Raw genomic sequence first — 17,561 nt, 5'->3', positions numbered from 1 at the left:
ATTGAGAGTTAGTTTAGGAAACTGAGAAATGTACAGACATTTTGTAACACCAGCTATCATTAAGTTGCATCATAATTAAAAAAAAATAAAGTGGTTAAAATTAATGGACGCTTTTAATTTAGTATGAAACAATATGTGTTTCTGATTTCTGACGCTGTACAGTTAGCATACTGTAGCTAAAAACAGTAGCAGCATCTGTCTCAAAGCCGGGACCATATGTCTGAAGCGGTCAGGTCGGGTTTAGCACACATTCATCACCTACATGAAGAGACACCCAGACAACTGCACGTCTCAAAATTGCTATCTTTGTCCCGGTTTACCTCTGCAGGCAGGAAGAGCATAAATCATCATTTACAGAACAGCTTCAGACGTCTAAACCTCGGCTCCCGCAGCATCCAGATACCCACGGATACATCAGATCACTCTGATAAATGAGCTCCAGCTCACCAACATACACCCGGGCATTCTGCCGCTGTGTGTGTATAGGTGTGTGAGGGTACGAAGTCATGAGGACAGTGTATAGGTGGACTTGGTAACACTTCCTATAAACCCTGTATTCGTAATGCATTATACAAGTATTATAATACCTTATAATTACTGTAATAAGCCTGTATAATTTAGAAAAAAGTACTTACAGCGGCATTCATTACACATTATAAACTACAAGTATAAGGGTTTATAAAGAAAGGGCTTATGATGCCTTATAATATCTGTTCATAAGAACAGTGTACAATGTAGTGTTGTTAATGCACTATAACACAGGTTTGGTATATTTTGGTAAAATACATTATAATATGCAGCTATGATTTCTCAAATTAAGCTTTTATATGAGTGCGAAACACATTATAAAGCCTTATATACAGTCATTACTAATAAGACATTATAGTGAGACATAATACAATTTACTTCATGTTTAAAAAGCATATGAAAACTCGCTGTATATGAGGCTTTATAATGTGTTGCACATTAATATAAAGGCTTAGAAGGCCAACAGCTGTGTAGCACAGCTTAGGCTAGCTTAGCATAGCATAGCTCCACTTACCAACACACTAGCGACTACAGAGCTACACTATACTTGCAGCATGTTAGCAATTATCAAGCACATCATAGCTACACTTACAACACCATAGCAACAATTTGGCACACAATAGCTACCACATACATTACCACAGCAACAACTCAGCACACCATAGCTATATTTACGACACCCTATCAACCACCAAGCACACCATAACTACGCTTACAACACCCAATCAACCACTGAGCACACCATAGCAACAACTCCGCACACCATAGCTACACTTACACCTTAGCAATTAATGAGCACATCATAGTTACACTTACAACACCCTGTCAACCACCGAGCACACCTTAGGTACACTTATGACATCATAGCAACAACTGTGCAAATCATTGCTAAAATTATGACACCTTAGCCACTACCAAGCACATCGTAGCTACACCTTTGACACCTTATCAACCACTAAGCACAGCAACTAAACTTACAATTAGTCTGTGTTTAGTATATATGAGTATCTGTTCTTATACTACTAAAACATATAAGATAAATGGGATACAGCTTTTGTAAAAAAAAAAAAAAATAGAGAGCAACTGAAAATGATGAGTTTCTTTAATTTTACCAATTTAAAAACCTCTGGAATATGATCAAGAGGAAGACGGATGATCACAAACCATCAAACTAAACCAAACTGAACTGCTTGAACTTTTGCACCAGGAGTAAAGCAGCATAAAGTTATCCAAAAGCAGTGTGTAAGACTGGTGGAGAAAGAGAACATGATGCCAAGATGCATGAAAAAAACTGTGATTTTAAACCAACCAGGGTTATTCCACCAAATATTGATTTCTGAACTCTTAAAACTTTATGAATATGATCTTTTTGTTTTCTTTGCATTATTTGAGGTCTGAAAGCTCTGCATCTTTTTTTTTGTTGTTGTTATTTCAGCCATTTATCATTTTGTGCAAATAAATGCTCTAAATGACAATATTTTTATTTGGAATTTGGGAGAAATGTTGTCTGTAGTTTATATGTAGTTTGTATGTAGTTTCTTATTATAAAATATCTGTTTCCTGCTAACTCTGTACAGTATATAGTGGAAATATAATAGTGCTTGAAGCTCAAACAAATCTGCCCTGCGTTCAGAGTGAGTAACTTAACAGTTCTCCTGATGGATTTAACCTCATAGATCTGGGTTGTACCAGGTAGCTTTTGTGTGCTTTATTGAAAGGGAGGAAACTGGCTTGGGATTTGAGATGTTCAGTTTTACCATAAGAGATCTAAACTCTAGCGGCTGCTAAAGCCGTAAATAAGAGTGTTAAATCACTCAAGCCTCGCTATTAACTCTCTGTTCTGGGCTGTATAAACACTTTAAGAGCTGTTCTGAGAATTCAGGCGTAAACGCTGAGCTCCTCGGCCCGGTGGCGGCTCGGGTTCGACCCCTGTGGCTCGTTCTGCAGCCAGTCGTCAATGACTTCACCTGTACCTTTACCTGTATCTCTAAATGCTCTCGCTCGGCCGGTGTTTGGATGCCTTGCCTGTATTTTATTTTATTTTATTTTATTTATCTCTCTATGTTTTTTTTATCTCTTTTCGTTTTTTATCTCTCTCTTTTTCTGCTTGTTTAGGAGCTGCTGGTTGGCTTCTTGTAGCATCGATTATTTAATAGCGCTCCCTCTCTCTCTATAGTCCAACACTGCAGTTAAAAGCCTAAAAGGCTCTAATTCAGGACAGGTTCAGAAGGCATTAGCGGCTAAGCTAACACAATAGGTGCAATCAGGCCCACACTGGTAGCCAATAACAGAGAGAATAGCGGTTTAAGAGTGTTTAATGGTCTTTAAAGTGTCAGGCTGACCCTGATGAGCCTCTTGTCTTGAATACAAGTGACCCAAAGGGTGGTTAGCTCCATAAACAGCTTTTTATTGTTGAACAAAGTAAAAAATCTGGATATTTCATCTTAATTTAAACAATACAGATTATACTTCTGATTTGCCATGAATAAACTGCATGTTATTTACGACGTTTCAGTACTCAGGGGACAGCTTTGGAACAGGGCTCCTGCAGCTGATGGCAAGCTACATGACCGGGATTCGAACCATAGTGGCAGCGCTTTAGACAGCAAAAATTAAAGAGATCACTTCAGTTTCTGAATCAGTTTCTCTGATTTTGCTATTTATAGGTTTATGTTTGAGTAAAATGAACATTGTTGTTTTATTCTATAAACTACAGACAACAATTCTCCCAAATTCCAAATAAAAATATTCTCATTTAGAGCATTTATTTACAGAAAATGAGAAATGACTGAAATAACAAAAAAGATGCAGAGCCTTCAGACCTTAAATAATGCAAAGAAAATAAGTTCATATTCATAAAGTTTTAAGAGTTCAGAAATCAATATTTGGTGGAATAACCCTGGTTTTTAATCACAGTTTTCATGTATCTTGGCATCATGTTCTCTTCCTCCACCAGTCTTACACACTGCTTTTGGATAACTTTATGCTGCTTTACTCCTGGTGCAAAAATTCAAGCAGTTCAGTTTGGTGGTTTGATGGTTTGTGATCATCCATCTTTCTCTAGATTATATTCCAGAGGTTTTAAATTTGGTGAAATTGAAGAAACTCATAATTTCATATAGTTGTAATGATGGTGATCTGCAGCATCTGGCTACACTGTCCATGCAAACAGACAAAACAGATTAGTAGCTCTCCAGCCCAGAGGGTTGTTGAACCCAAATGCAGAACAGTTGATTTCAAAGCAGGTTAATCCAAGAAAAAAGGAATAAGAACAAATAAATAAATTAAAAAAACACACCGCTCCTCACACAGGATCGAACATAAAATCTAGTGAAACTGCTAGTGAATTGGGACACAGCCTGGAAAAAAACACCCTTGAAATGAGATATGGAGCACAAGAACGTGCAGAAAAACGATAATGGGCGGATACTGAGCTCAACAGAGTGAGAGAGACAGGGGAGGCATGTAAACAAAAGCTCACCAGAGAAGCTTTTTATTTATTTATTATTTATAGTGCAACCGACCTCACAGGCCGGATGTTTCATGTTTGCAGGCCATGTTTTAAGCATGTGTATCATTTATTGTACGAGTGTCTGATGCAGATATAAAGAGCTGGATGTGAGTCAGTAATGAACAGAGATGTAGTCGGGGGCTGTAGAGGACTCTGGGTAATCTGTAGTGGTGAAAAACACGCTGAAGATGCTGCTCGAACTGCTTCTTGTCAGAAAGGCACCAAATAAGCCTCCTTAACCGAGCCGGCGTTTCAACAATGATCCGTTTGATGGGGGCCTTTTCTGTCGCTCCCGTTTTTTTTTTCCACGACATTTCAATTGGGTTCGGGCTGATAGACTAGGTGGGGACGGACGTGGCGGCGGGGGAGAGCTGTTAACAAACAAAAGCTGGGAACCTCTAATCAGCCGGCGGAGTGTGTCGGCTCTCGTAAGACCTTTTGGAAATGAAGTGGCTTCTTTGTGATTTGACGCTCGGCCAGAAGAACGACGGCCCGTGTCAGTGCAGATGCTTTCTGCAAAAAAGCTATTAAATCTAATCGCCACTCCAGTTCCAGGCAAGGACCGAGCCACAGCGAGCGTGGGCACGAGAGCGTGAGGGCGCGAGTGTTTGAGGGCGCGAGTGTGCGAGGGCACGAGTGAGTGTTTGCACAAATGTCTTTACAAGCTCTGTGCAAATATGTGTAGTGAATGTGTGTGTAATGGAGATGGGTTATATATGTCTCACAGTGTCAGACTTTAACAGACATTAACCCTGAATGTGGATCTCATTCTGAGCTTCACTCTAATGCCCTAATAGGCCTATTTAGAGTCTATTTAGGACCCCTCCATAAAATAAATCTTTATTTAAACAATCCAGAGGACCTAACAAGTATAAAAAATATATATAAACTTAACTTTCTCTTTGTATAAGAAGAGTTTTTGCAACAAAAAAAAAAAACAAGGGTACTCATATTAACATTTTAAAAATGTATCCTTGCCATTTTGGGATCAGAAAGACCCAGTTAGTCCAAAAACTAATTTTTTGCTTTCCACAGAAATTAAATAACCTAGTTTCAAACATAAAATGTGATATTGATATTTGATATTTTTGATCTGTCCCGTGTTTCTGTCTGGACTGGCTGTAGAAACTTTTGACTGAGATTGCTCTTTATTTCAGTAATTCATTTGAAAATGTGAAACTCAATATTTAAATGGCAGTGTGCCAAGTCCTCAAATGCTGCTGGAAAATGAAATCTGCATCTCCATAAAAGTTGTCAGTAGCAGAGGGAAGCTGTAAGATATGAAGTGCTGTAAGATTTTGTGGGAAAACAAAAACTGCACTGACTTTAGACTTGATAATAAAACACAGTGGATCAACAGCAGCAGATGACACGTCTCTCCACCAACAGTCAGACGCTCATTGCTATCTTGGCAAAGCAGGTGTGTCACATGTGAGCACTGGTTACGCACACATGGACAAGCAGCAGGATTTATTGCACATTACGCCCAACTGAGAATTAGTACATGCCTTTTGTGCATATCGAGCTGGGCAAGGTGTACTTTTCCCGTCGTTACGGTAGCAAAGACACACTGACATGCCCTAAATCAAACTGCAGGGTGCACGGTTCATGGCCTAAAGCCTAAATCTCGCTAAAATGGGACTAGAACTAGGTTTTGGATTGAAGTTAGAACGAGGAAAAGGATGAAGGTTAGAATCAGGTTTAACTTTGATTAAGTTACATATTAAGCACAACTTATGTAATATATTATCACTATCTTATCTACTTACCGTAATATAAGTAAAGCATCAACAGTACATCTTTAAGATTTCTACCTAAATGTATTCAGATGCTTCCTTTCTGCTGCTACACTGATATATCTTTTATATATGTTGATGATATATTGATGATATGTTACTGCCATTCTGTTTATCGATAAGTTTATTAAATATTTACGAAAAAAAAAAAAAAACTCAAAATAAAGTGTTACTCAGGAGAGCTTCTGCTTTCAATTTAAAATAATAAAAAATCTTCAGGACTGCTGCTTTAAAATGCGGGACAGGAAATGAAAGGAGACGTGTGTACTGAAAACACACTTTTTTTGCATTAGCAAAGCTGAAATAGATCAAATATTGGAAATATTCCAATATTCGTTCCTGGCGCTGCAGTGCGTGCGGATGTGTGCGGATGTGTGCCTTTTTCAGACAGGTTGTGAAGAGTGAGGGACTCTTTCAGCATGATCCTATGAATACCTCAGAAATGTTTTTGGTGAATGTCAGGGCGGGCCTTTTCATTCGGCTGACTGCAGACTGCAGACGCTGGCAAATGGAATAACGGTTCTTTTAGAGCCCTGACTCCTCTTTTAACAGCCTGTTCCCCCTCCCCCATGTGTGACGGTTCGGGGGGATGATTGACAGCTTCTCTCAGTGGGAGAGGAGAGCAGCAGGAATGTCCTAATTAAGTATGAAATTGTGGTATTTTAGCCGGTCAAGCCTAGCGTAGTTTGTTTGTTTGCTATTTTAGATTTTCCTTAGATTATCTTCATTGAAAACTTCTGACTCTTTCTAGAAAATGGTTTTATGTGACACAAGGCAATGCCATGATCTATTCGCCACCATCCACTTCAAACCATTAAAAATTCAGGAATTCCAATCACTTCCAAGGCCACAGATGTATAAAACTGTTTGGTGGTTGTCTGGAGAACTGTACTAGTCTGACTGAAATGTGCTGAGTGTAAAGTTTGGTAGAGGGGGGATCATTAGAATTTGAGCTTAGGCTCTGCCTCTTAGTTCCAATGAAAGGAACTTGTAATCTTACTAGTAAGATTTTGGACAATTTCGTTCTTCCAAATTCAACTTCAGAGACAGTCTGTGGACGTCCCCTTCCTCTTCTAACATAACTGTGCACCAGTACACAAAAGCAAGCTCCATAAACACATGGATGAAAGGTTTTTGAGTGGAAAAAGTTGACTAAAGTCCAGATCTCAATGTGGTAGAACCGTTTTGAGATGAATTAGAATGGAGACATCTGTGTCTATCCTTACAAATGATATTCTAGAAGAATCTGAGGTCAAAAATTCTCATAAACACACTCCTAAACCTTGTAGAAAGTCTCCTCAGAAGAGTGGAAACTCTTATAGCTGTAAAGGATAGGCAAATGTCTTAGTTGACTCTATTGGTTAAGAATGGGATGGCACTCAATCACAAAATTATGTTGACCAACATATACTGGGGCATGCAATTTTTCCCCTAGTCCAAAATGTTGTTCTCTATGCTTATTTCCCCCAATTAAAGTTACAATGCACATGCTCTTGCTTTTTCGTCACAAAACACCATAAGAATGATTCATTTTATCACCAAAAATGATGTAACATAAAAATGCTGCCAGTCAAATGCGATGGATGATGGATGGATGTTATAACAATGTATAACAGAAATTCCCATAAACACACTCCTAAACCTAGTGAAAAAAATTCCTAGAACATCTGAAGCTGCTATAGCTGTAAAGAGTGGACCAACCTTATATTAAACTCTAAGAATTAAGTGATCTATTTTTAGCATTCATTTCTTTTATTGTTGATTATAATGGATTACAGCCAATGAAGTGGGCAGTGTCCTTCTGGAAAAGTCCTGCTGGAAAATGAAATCCACATCCAGATTTTATTTTCCACCTTTGCAAACAGAATCACTGAAATAAAGTACATTTTCAATGATATTCTTTTATTTATTTTTGTTTTTTATATGCACTAGTATTCAGAATATATGCAGTGCATATATATTTTTATTTTTATATTCATATTCATATAAAAATAAATATATTTTTCAGTCAGAACTGATTTGACTTTGTAATAATGAGTGCATGTGGGCCTCAGGTAGCAGTAGCTAATCTGCCCATTATGACGGAGAGGACGACCGCCTGCCGTCCGGCCTTATCAAAATGTTTAAAAGAGGTTATTGTGTGGCTTGGCCACGCCCCTTCCTGTCCTGCTCTCTGAAGGACAGGGTGGCTGGAGGTGTCCTGCTCCAGACGTCCTGATTTCTGCGGGTGGAAATGGGCCTCCTGTCGCTCTGCTAAAGAGCGCCTTCAGCGCCCGAACACTTTGTCCTTGACGAGACGTCCAATTGGACCTGCCGCTGTGTTATTGTATTACAGCCAGCGTTCCCTGCCACGGTCCTTCACACACACACACACACACACACACACTGACACACACACACAAACACACATACGCACACATACTTGTGTTGACGCAGGCCGCTCTATTTCTTTCCAGCACCTGCACTGAAAAAAATGAGGAGAAAAATTTACTTTAAAAATGTTTCACAACTTTCTGCATTTGCTTTTTTTAAGTAAATTTAATTTCAGATAAATTTCAGTAACTTCAAATCAGTTTCAAGACTTAAATGTTCCATGGAGTAAATAAGTGAACTGAACTTCAGTCAATCCTTTCTTTTAGTAAACTTTACTTCATTTATTTTACTGAATCAATCCTTTCTTTTAGTAAACTTTACTTCATTTATTTTTACTGAATCAATCCTTTCTTTTAGTAAACTTCACTTCATTTATTTTTACTGAATCAATCCTTTCTTTTAGTAAACTTTACTTCATTTATTTTTACTGAATCAATCCTTTATTTTAGTAAACTTTACTTCATTTATTTTTACTGAATCAATCCTTTCTTTTAGTAAACTTTACTTCATTTATTTTACTGAATCAATCCTTTCTTTTAGTAAACTTTACTTCATTTATTTTTACTGAATCAATCCTTTCTTTTAGTAAACTTCACTTCATTTATTTTTACTGAATCAATCCTTTCTTTTAGTAAACTTTACTTCATTTATTTTTACTGAATCAATCCTTTCTTTTAGTAAACTTTACTTCATTTATTTTACTGAATCAATCCTTTCTTTTAGTAAACTTTATTTCAATTATTTTTACTGAATCAATCCTTTCTTTTAGTAAACTTTACTTCATTTATTTTACTGAATCAATCCTTTCTTTTAGTAAACTTTATTTCAATTATTTTTACTGAATCAATCCTTTCTTTTAGTAAACTTTACTTCATTTATTTTACTGAATCAATCCTTTCTTTTAGTAAACTTTATTTCAATTATTTTTACTGAATCAATCCTTTCTTTTAGTAAACTTTATTTCATTTATTTTTACTGAATCAATCCTTTCTTTTAGTAAACATTACTTCATTTATTTTTACTGAATCAATCCTTTCTTTTAGTAAACTTTACTTCATTTATTTTACTGAATCAATCCTTTCTTTTAGTAAACTTTACTTCATTTATTTTTACTGAATCAATCCTTTCTTTTAGCAAACTTTACTTCATTTATTTTTACTGAATCAATCCTTTCTTTTAGTAAACTTTACTTCATTTATTTTTACTGAATCAATCCTTTCTTTTAGTAAACTTTACTTCATTTATTTTTACTTAATCAATCCTTTCTTTTAGTAAACTTTACTTCATTTATTTTTACTTAATCAATCCTTTCTTTTAGTAAACATTACTTCATTTATTTTTACTGAATCAATCCTTTCTTTTAGTAAACTTTACTTCATTTATTCTTACTGAATCAATCCTTTCTTTTAGTAAACTTTACTTCATTTATTTTTACTGAATCAATCCTTTCTTTTAGTAAACTTTACTTCATTTATTTTTACTGAATCAATCCTTTCTTTTAGCAAACTTTACTTCATTTATTTTTACTGAATCAATCCTTTCTTTTAGTAAACTTTACTTCATTTATTTTTACCGAATCAATCCTTTCTTTTAGTAAACTTTACTTCATTTATTTTTACTGAATCAATCCTTTCTTTTAGTAAACTTTACTTCATTTATTTTTACCGAATCAATCCTTTCTTTTAGTAAACTTTACTTCATTTATTTTTACTGAATCAATCCTTTCTTTTAGTAAACTTTACTTCATTTATTTTTACTGAATCAATCCTTTCTTTTAGTAAACTTTACTTCATTTATTTTTACTGAATCAATCCTTTCTTTTAGTAAACTTTACTTCATTTATTTTTACTGAATCAATCCTTTCTTTTAGTAAACTTTACTTCATTTATTTTTACTGAATCAATTCTTTCTTTTATTAAACTTTACTTCATTTATTTTTACTGAATCAATCCTTTCTTTTAGTAAATTTTACTTCATTTATTTTTACTGAATCAATTCTTTCTTTTATTAAACTTTACTTCATTTATTTTTACTGAATCAATCCTTTCTTTTAGTAAACTTTACTTCATTTATTTTTACTGAATCAATCCTTTCTTTTAGTAAACTGTTCTTCATTTATTTTTACTAATCAATCCTTTCTTTTAGTAAACTGTTCTTCATTTATTTTTACTGAATCAATTCTTTCTTTTAGTAAACTTTACTTCATTTATTTTTACTGAATCAATCCTTTCTTTTAGTAAACTTTACTTCATTTATTTTTACTGAATCAATCCTTTCTTTTAGTAAACTGTTCTTCATTTATTTTTACTGAATCAATTCTTTCTTTTAGTAAACTTTACTTCATTTATTTTTACTAATCAATCCTTTCTTTTAGTAAACTTTACTTCATTTCTGTATACAATATTACCTAATTACAATTACTTAATTAATACAATATTACTCTAAAAATAGTTTATGATACACAATATATTATAATTCCTGAAATGTAAATATTTTTAGTTAAAACTCATATATTACACTGTCTCAACACATGGATGACATGTTATACATTCTTTATACTAGTGAACTAAAAAGAATGTATTACATGAGACTTGGTCTGTTTACAGAATAAATCTTTGAGATTATGTAAATATTTGAATGTGTGTTTTAACTAAAAATATTTAAATTTCATGAATTTTAATATATCATGTATCATAAATGATTTGAGTAATATTGTGTAAATGAAGTAATTGTAATTAGGTAGTATTGTATGCAGAAATGAAGTAAAGTTTACTAAAAGAAAGGATTGACTGAAGTTCAGTTCTCTTATTTACTCTGTGTAACTCTATTTAAGTCTTGAAACCGAGTTGAAGTTACTTAAATTTATCTAAAATGAAATTTACTTAAAAAAAGCAAATGCAGAAAGTTGCGAAACTTTTTTTAATTCCTTAAAACTGCTGTATAAATGAAAGGCGTTTGGGTCGGCGGTTCCGGAGCCGGTGCTCGGGTTTCAGACTCGCCGCAGCGTCTGTGTAATGTAGAATTGATCGAGAGCCGTTTCACTGCTTTTTCCCTTTTTGTTTTCTCGCTGTTTGATTGGTTGATGGGTCTGCAGCACTTCCAGACTGGAACTTTTACACAGCAGGAAATGAGACGGACGTTTCAGGACCTGGGACAGCGCCCAGAGACTGCTGAACCTCAAACACACACACACACACACACACACACACACACACACACACACACTTACTCTCTCTCTCACACACACACACACACACACACTTACTCTCTCTCTCACACACACACACACAACAACCTACTCTTCCTGTTCTCAGTATAACTGGATGTTTTGGATGTTTTATAGTCATTGTCAGGCAAATTCAATTTTAAAATATTATCTTAACATTTTATCATGTTAGTTTGTGACCCTGGTTATTTTAAACCCTATATTACATCATTTCAAATACATACTCGTTTATAGAGATAAAACTAATAGGCTCTGTGTTAGTTTTGGCCAATTTACAGACAAACTATGTGATTGACAGTATGATCATATCAGAGGCAGTCACATCATGACATCATTTGATCATTAAATTATTTTATACAGCTTTGGATATAAAAAAAATGGAATACAAATATTACCTTAAAATCAATATAAATTATTAAACAATAAAAAAATACCTAAAAACTCATGTAAACTTAAAGTTAAAATATACAGCCCTGATAAAAAAAATAAGAGACCATTTAAAAATGATGAGTTTCTTTGATTTTACCTAATTGAAAACCTCTGGAATATAATCAAGAGGAAGATGGATGATCACAAACCATCAAACCACCAAACTGAACTGCTTTAATTTTTGTATCAGGAGTAAAGCAGCATAAAGTTATCCAAAAGCAGTGTGTAAGACTGGTGGAGGAGAACATGATGCCAAGATGCATGAAATTAAAACTGTGATTAAAAAACAACCAGGGTTATTCCACCAAATACTGATTTCTGAACTCTTAAAACTTTATAAATATTAACTTTATTGTTTTCTTTGCATTATTTGAGGTCTGAAAGCTCTGCATCTGCATCAGCTTTTTTGTTATTTCAGCCATTTCTCATTTTCTGTAAAATAAATAAATGCTTTAAATGACAATATTTTTACTTGGCAATTTGGGAGAAATGTTGTCTGTAGTTTATAGAATTAAACAAAAAAAGGTTAATTTTGCTCAAACATACGGTGTACCTATAAATAGCAGAATCTTAATTGTTTCTAGAGCTGTATATGTAGTTACACTGTTATTACGTGTACAGGTTATATGTAACTACACAGTTATTACACATGTATTACACACATTATACAAAGTGTGGGTGTTTCTTTTTGTTCCTAATCAAACCTCTTCTTCTTCTTCTTCCTCCCCTGCTCGCTCTTCTAATCACCTGCACTCTCAGATTCACAGTGAAAAAGCTGAATTTGATGGTGATTCATAATTTTAATGTTCGTCTTCATTAGCGTGCTAATTCGCGCCTCCATTAGCCCGGGCTGGAGATATAGGGCCGCTGCCCACGGACAGGGCACTCCATGCCACGCTAGGACAATTATCTGATTGGTTCTGCTCTCGCTGCCAAATGTAACAGTTTGAGTCCTGACCAAGAGCTTTGTCAGCATGTCTCTCTCTCACACACATATATACACATATATACACACATATATACACACACAGTACAGGCCAAAAGTTTGGACACATTGGACCTTCTCTTTTTTATTCAATGCGTTTTCTTTATTATTATTTTTTTCAAGACTATTTACATTGTAGATTCTCACTGAAGCATCAAAACTATGAATGAACACATGTTTTCTTTTTATGTACTTAACAAAAAAAGGTGAAATAACAAAAAAAAAACATGTTTAATATTCTAGTTTCTTCAAAATAGCCCCCCTTTGCTCTGATTACTGCTTTGCACACTCTTGGCATCATTCTCTCAATGAGCTTCAAGAGGTGGCCACCTGAAATGAAAGGTTTTCCAACAGTCTTGAAGGAAGGAAGGAAGGAAGGAGTTCCCAGAGGTGTTTATTAGCACTTGTTGCTCCTTTGTCTTCTTCACTCTGTGCTCCAACTCACCCCAAACCCAAACCTCAAATCTGGATTGGGTTCAGGTCCGGTATTAATTTTTGTTAAGTACATAAAACTCCACATGTGTTCATTCATAGTTTTTTGATGCTTTAGTGAGAATCTACAATGTTAATAGTCATGAAAAAAAATAAGGAAAACCAAACTTTTGGCCTGTACTGTATATACACACACTCCAAAGCCTCTACACCCCCTCACACACTCGGTTGCCTCTATTAATCCGCGGTGGCCCGGGCGGCTCCGGCTGAATATCTTTATCGTTGGGTTCAGAAGCTGTGGTGACGGATGGCCCGCTCCTCTCCTAATGACCCTAACGCACGCCCGAGCGCATTACTGTTATTAACCCGCTCCGCAGCCCAGCCGCGACCTCGCTGCGCCGCTGCATTAGCGCTGCGCTACTGTGCTACGCTGTAAATAAGCTGTTAAGTGTGTGTATGCAGTGTGTCTCTATATGGCTGTGTGTGTATTGTGTGTATAAGGAGGGGTTATGAAAGGTCAGGCAGAGCTGTGTGTGGTTAGCGTTCATCGCTATTTGAAATGCTTCACAGTTTTGCTCTCAGAGACGCTCTGTTAGTATTGATTAGCGATGAGGCTCTTTAGAGTTTCCTGCTGAACAAACAGATCTGAACAGCTTGAGCTTTTCAATCTGGTTAAGCTGTTTAAACAGCTTCAACTTGACCAGCGTAGAATTTTTTTGGGCTTTGGAGCTTGATGGTTCAGGTTTACCAAATACATTGACCAGCATTAAAGTGCCATAACCAACCTGACGACCTGAACTCAAAATATACAGTGGCCTTTACTTTTCCTCATGAGACAAACTGGTGGGTTCAGACAGAAGGTGCTATAGTATATTTAGAACTGTGTAGCAAGTCCAGATGTAAATATCTGGAAATAAAAGCAAAAACAGTTGTTCTTTTGTCTCGCATTATCTTTAGTAAAGTCCAAATGTTTTCCTTCTACAGCAGAATTAAGTGTTTGGCCTCACTTTTTCAATACTTTTGGACGGTACTGTAGATTATCTTAAAGGTTCAAGGATTCAAGGAGATTTTATTGTCATTCGCATCACATGTGGTACATGAGGTGGAACGAAATTGTGATCTCAGGATCCAGTTTACACCCAAGAGCTGTTGTTAAAATAGATAAAATAGATAAAATAAGATAACAAAATAAAAGAACACAATAAAAATAGATTATGCAAAACAGATTAAAATAAATACACAAAGAAATAAAAATAAATAGGGAGAGTAGACAGGTAGCAGCAACATGAAGTCCAGAGTGCAAGTTTGCTATAGCAGCATGATAATGGAATTAGAGCAGTAAAAGATAAGATATAAGTACTAGATATTCGGTCATGCTGGTTGAAAATCTCATTCAAAAGTTGGTCAGAACCAACCCTGTCCAACCTGTTAAAGCTCAAAAATGATAGTTGTCATCAAACATCCTAAAAGATTGATGATATTGATCATGCTGTTTGGTCATTGTTGATTCGGCCAACCTTTCAAAAGCATCTACTCGGCTATGCCAACTTATAACAAGCATTATATGCCATGTGCTGTGTTCTGATGCTACATTGCTACTTGTATCACCATTTTAGTCCAAATTTTGCACGGTAGTGTCAGGGTGTTGTGTGTTTAAATCCCCACAGCTGGAAATATGCAGCAATTCTGATGGTATTATTGGATGATATATTATAAGTGGTCTTTCTTTAATTGGATGGTATGGGTTTAGAACCAGTAGCTATTCCTAATATACCCATACTTATTAACCCATAATGGGTATTAAAATATGCACTATACACCAAAGCTACATTATTATTTATATTAGTACTTCTATCACTATATTAGTTCAAATTTTGCACAGCAGTGTCAGGATGTTGTAAGTTCAAATCCCCACAGCTGGAATTATGCAACAATTCTAAGAATATTATTGGATACTATATATAAAATAGGGTCTATATACTAAAAAACTATGAGAACACATTGTGTTCCGATGTTACATTACAGTCAGGATGTTGTGAGTTTAAATCCCCACAGCTGGAATTATGCAGCGATTATCAGAAAGCTTTTGTCCTATTTGTTGTACCATGGCGCTTCTTAAAGTAGCATTGTGTGATTTGGCAGCTTGCTGGGGAGTGTGCAGTGTGCACGTGGGTAATGGTGCTCCCGTTCTCCCCGTGCACGAGCAGGAAAATTCCAGCAGCCCCCCGGAGAGCTCATTAGCGGGCCTGGCTTCCATTAGCCTGGCGCTAACCTCCCCAAACCCGTACCCGGCCCTGACACAGCTCCCGCCACGGCTCCTGCCACGGCTCCCGCCACGGCTCCCGCCATAACCTTCCTCAACACCTCCACCTCCCGCCGAAAACAGCCATCGCACGACCTTCTCCAGCACGCCCCAGGAAGAAATTTGCGCACCATTACAGAAAACACACTCGCACACACACACACACACACACACACACACACTCATGAGCGGAGTGCGGCCTCCAACCATCTGCGCTCGCTCGTTCCTCCCTCGTTTGCCTCCATTTGTTTGGTGCAGTAATAGCAGCGGGTGTGTTTGAGGGCCGTATTTAAGGCAACCCGAGGTCAGAGCAGCATCTACTCGCCTGGTCATAAGGCAGCATCATAAGCGTGGGTGTGTATTTGTGTGTATAAGTGTGTGTGTGTTTGAGATAGGTATGGCATCTGTTGGCAGCAGTATGACAGCACTAGTGGTGTTTTTATAGACCAGTAAACACACAGCGAGCAGAAAAACAGCCGGAAAAAAATGAAAAATAAATAAAAAGTTCCTTGCATCAGTGTACACACTGAGGAAACAGGCCTTGTGTGTGTGTGTGGTGATGTCAGAGTGTGTGTGTGTGTGTGTGTTGTGTGTCTGTAGCTAAATGAGTTCACAGTCAGGGTCAAACTCGTTTCCTGTAATAACCCCATATATTCTGCATCACCTCCACAAACTTCCACCCAGCTAATGCCGGTATGAATCAGTAATGTTGTTGTTTCTCCTCTTTCTGTGTTTGTTCTGTTCCCCCGTGTGTGTGTATATGTGTGTGTGTGTCGATGTGTATGTGTGTGTGTGTGTGTGTCGATGTGTATATGTGTGTGTGTGTGTGTGTGTTTAGTGGACGGGGGATGGAGCGAATGGAGCAAATGGTCGGCGTGTGGCACAGACTGTACCATGTGGCGCAGCAGGGAGTGTACCCAGCCTGCCCCGGGCACAGGGGGCAAATCCTGCCAGGGCCTGGACCTGCAGTCCCTTAACTGCACCAGTGAACAGTGCCCACAGAGTGAGTACCAACCAAACACAGCATGTGTCTCACCACACCACATACCTAAAGAATGATTTGAGCCATTATCGGCCTAATTTACGGTAAGGGGCCGCAATGTTCATAGAGGGGCCTTGTATTATTTCACTATTCACACCATGTTTAAACAATTGAAATGTTATGTTAAAAATCAAACACAGTAAAATCTAAACAGTTCGTTTTTCTCCACAACAGCAAAAGAAAAAAAATAAATCAAATAACTAAAATCTGAAATAATCAGGGAAAGCAGGGAAATTATTAACCAAAAAAAAGGAAACAAACAAACCATAGACCAAAAACAAAAGCTCCAGGTACACAGAGAAAATAAACGCAACCTGAACTGAGGAGGGCAGTAAAAACACAGAGACAGAACAGGAAAGACACAGAACAGGGTCAGGGCATAACAGAAATCTAAATTTAAAGACTATATTTGAAGACAAAATGTTTATCAAAAATATTATCAACACTTTTTGTATACTTTATTATTCTTTGCATTTATAAAAAAAAAAGTGTGAATTTTGTCTGTCTTTGCTTTCATTTTTTTGTCATTTTATTCCTGTCCGGAAGCACATCTCTGAGTTTCGTCTCCTCTGCCACGCACCGTAATTACACTTTGTACACTTTGTGTGTGCGTTTCCGTGGACATCCACGTAAAAAACACAACAGTGAGTGGAAATGGAGGAGCTACTGAACTCCGCAATGTCATGTGACTGAGAAAAAAGCCTAAAAACTCACTGCTTTTATCACTGAGCAGAAGTGTGAAATATTTTTCACAGACGTCCCCCTTGAAGAACTAATCCCTTCGAGATATGACGTCCTTTTGAATGCAACTATTTTTCTATTTTAATTCTATCCACTACTTGACCCAGATGCTTCTGGAACCACATAGTCAATTTTATTCACCTCAGCTGTCAGTATTTTTGAGAGATTTAACTGTTTTGCACCTTTTTTTCACCTC

At 36.6% G+C, this 17,561-nt stretch overlaps 2 protein-coding genes across 9 annotated transcripts in view; one reads left to right on the top strand and one right to left on the bottom strand.

Annotated features, from left to right (window-relative positions):
• Window positions 1-17,561, bottom strand: part of pdlim7 (PDZ and LIM domain 7) — a 392,569-nt gene that overhangs the window by 241,316 nt on the left and 133,692 nt on the right. The gene's annotated exons all lie outside the window — the stretch shown is intronic.
• unc5a (unc-5 netrin receptor A) overlaps window positions 1-17,561 on the top strand; it is a 314,174-nt gene that overhangs the window by 231,747 nt on the left and 64,866 nt on the right. For all 7 annotated transcript variants that reach the window (XM_049467740.1, XM_049467739.1, XM_022676271.2 and 4 more), the window contains one exon: window positions 16,421-16,585. In XM_049467740.1, coding sequence (XP_049323697.1) covers window positions 16,421-16,585 — 165 coding nt within the window. The remainder of the gene's footprint in view (window positions 1-16,420; window positions 16,586-17,561) is intronic.

Source organism: Astyanax mexicanus, chromosome 19, assembly GCF_023375975.1.
Source record: "Astyanax mexicanus isolate ESR-SI-001 chromosome 19, AstMex3_surface, whole genome shotgun sequence".
Lineage (NCBI taxonomy): Eukaryota > Metazoa > Chordata > Actinopteri > Characiformes > Acestrorhamphidae > Astyanax > Astyanax mexicanus.
This window is presented reverse-complemented; position numbering and strand designations above follow the sequence as displayed.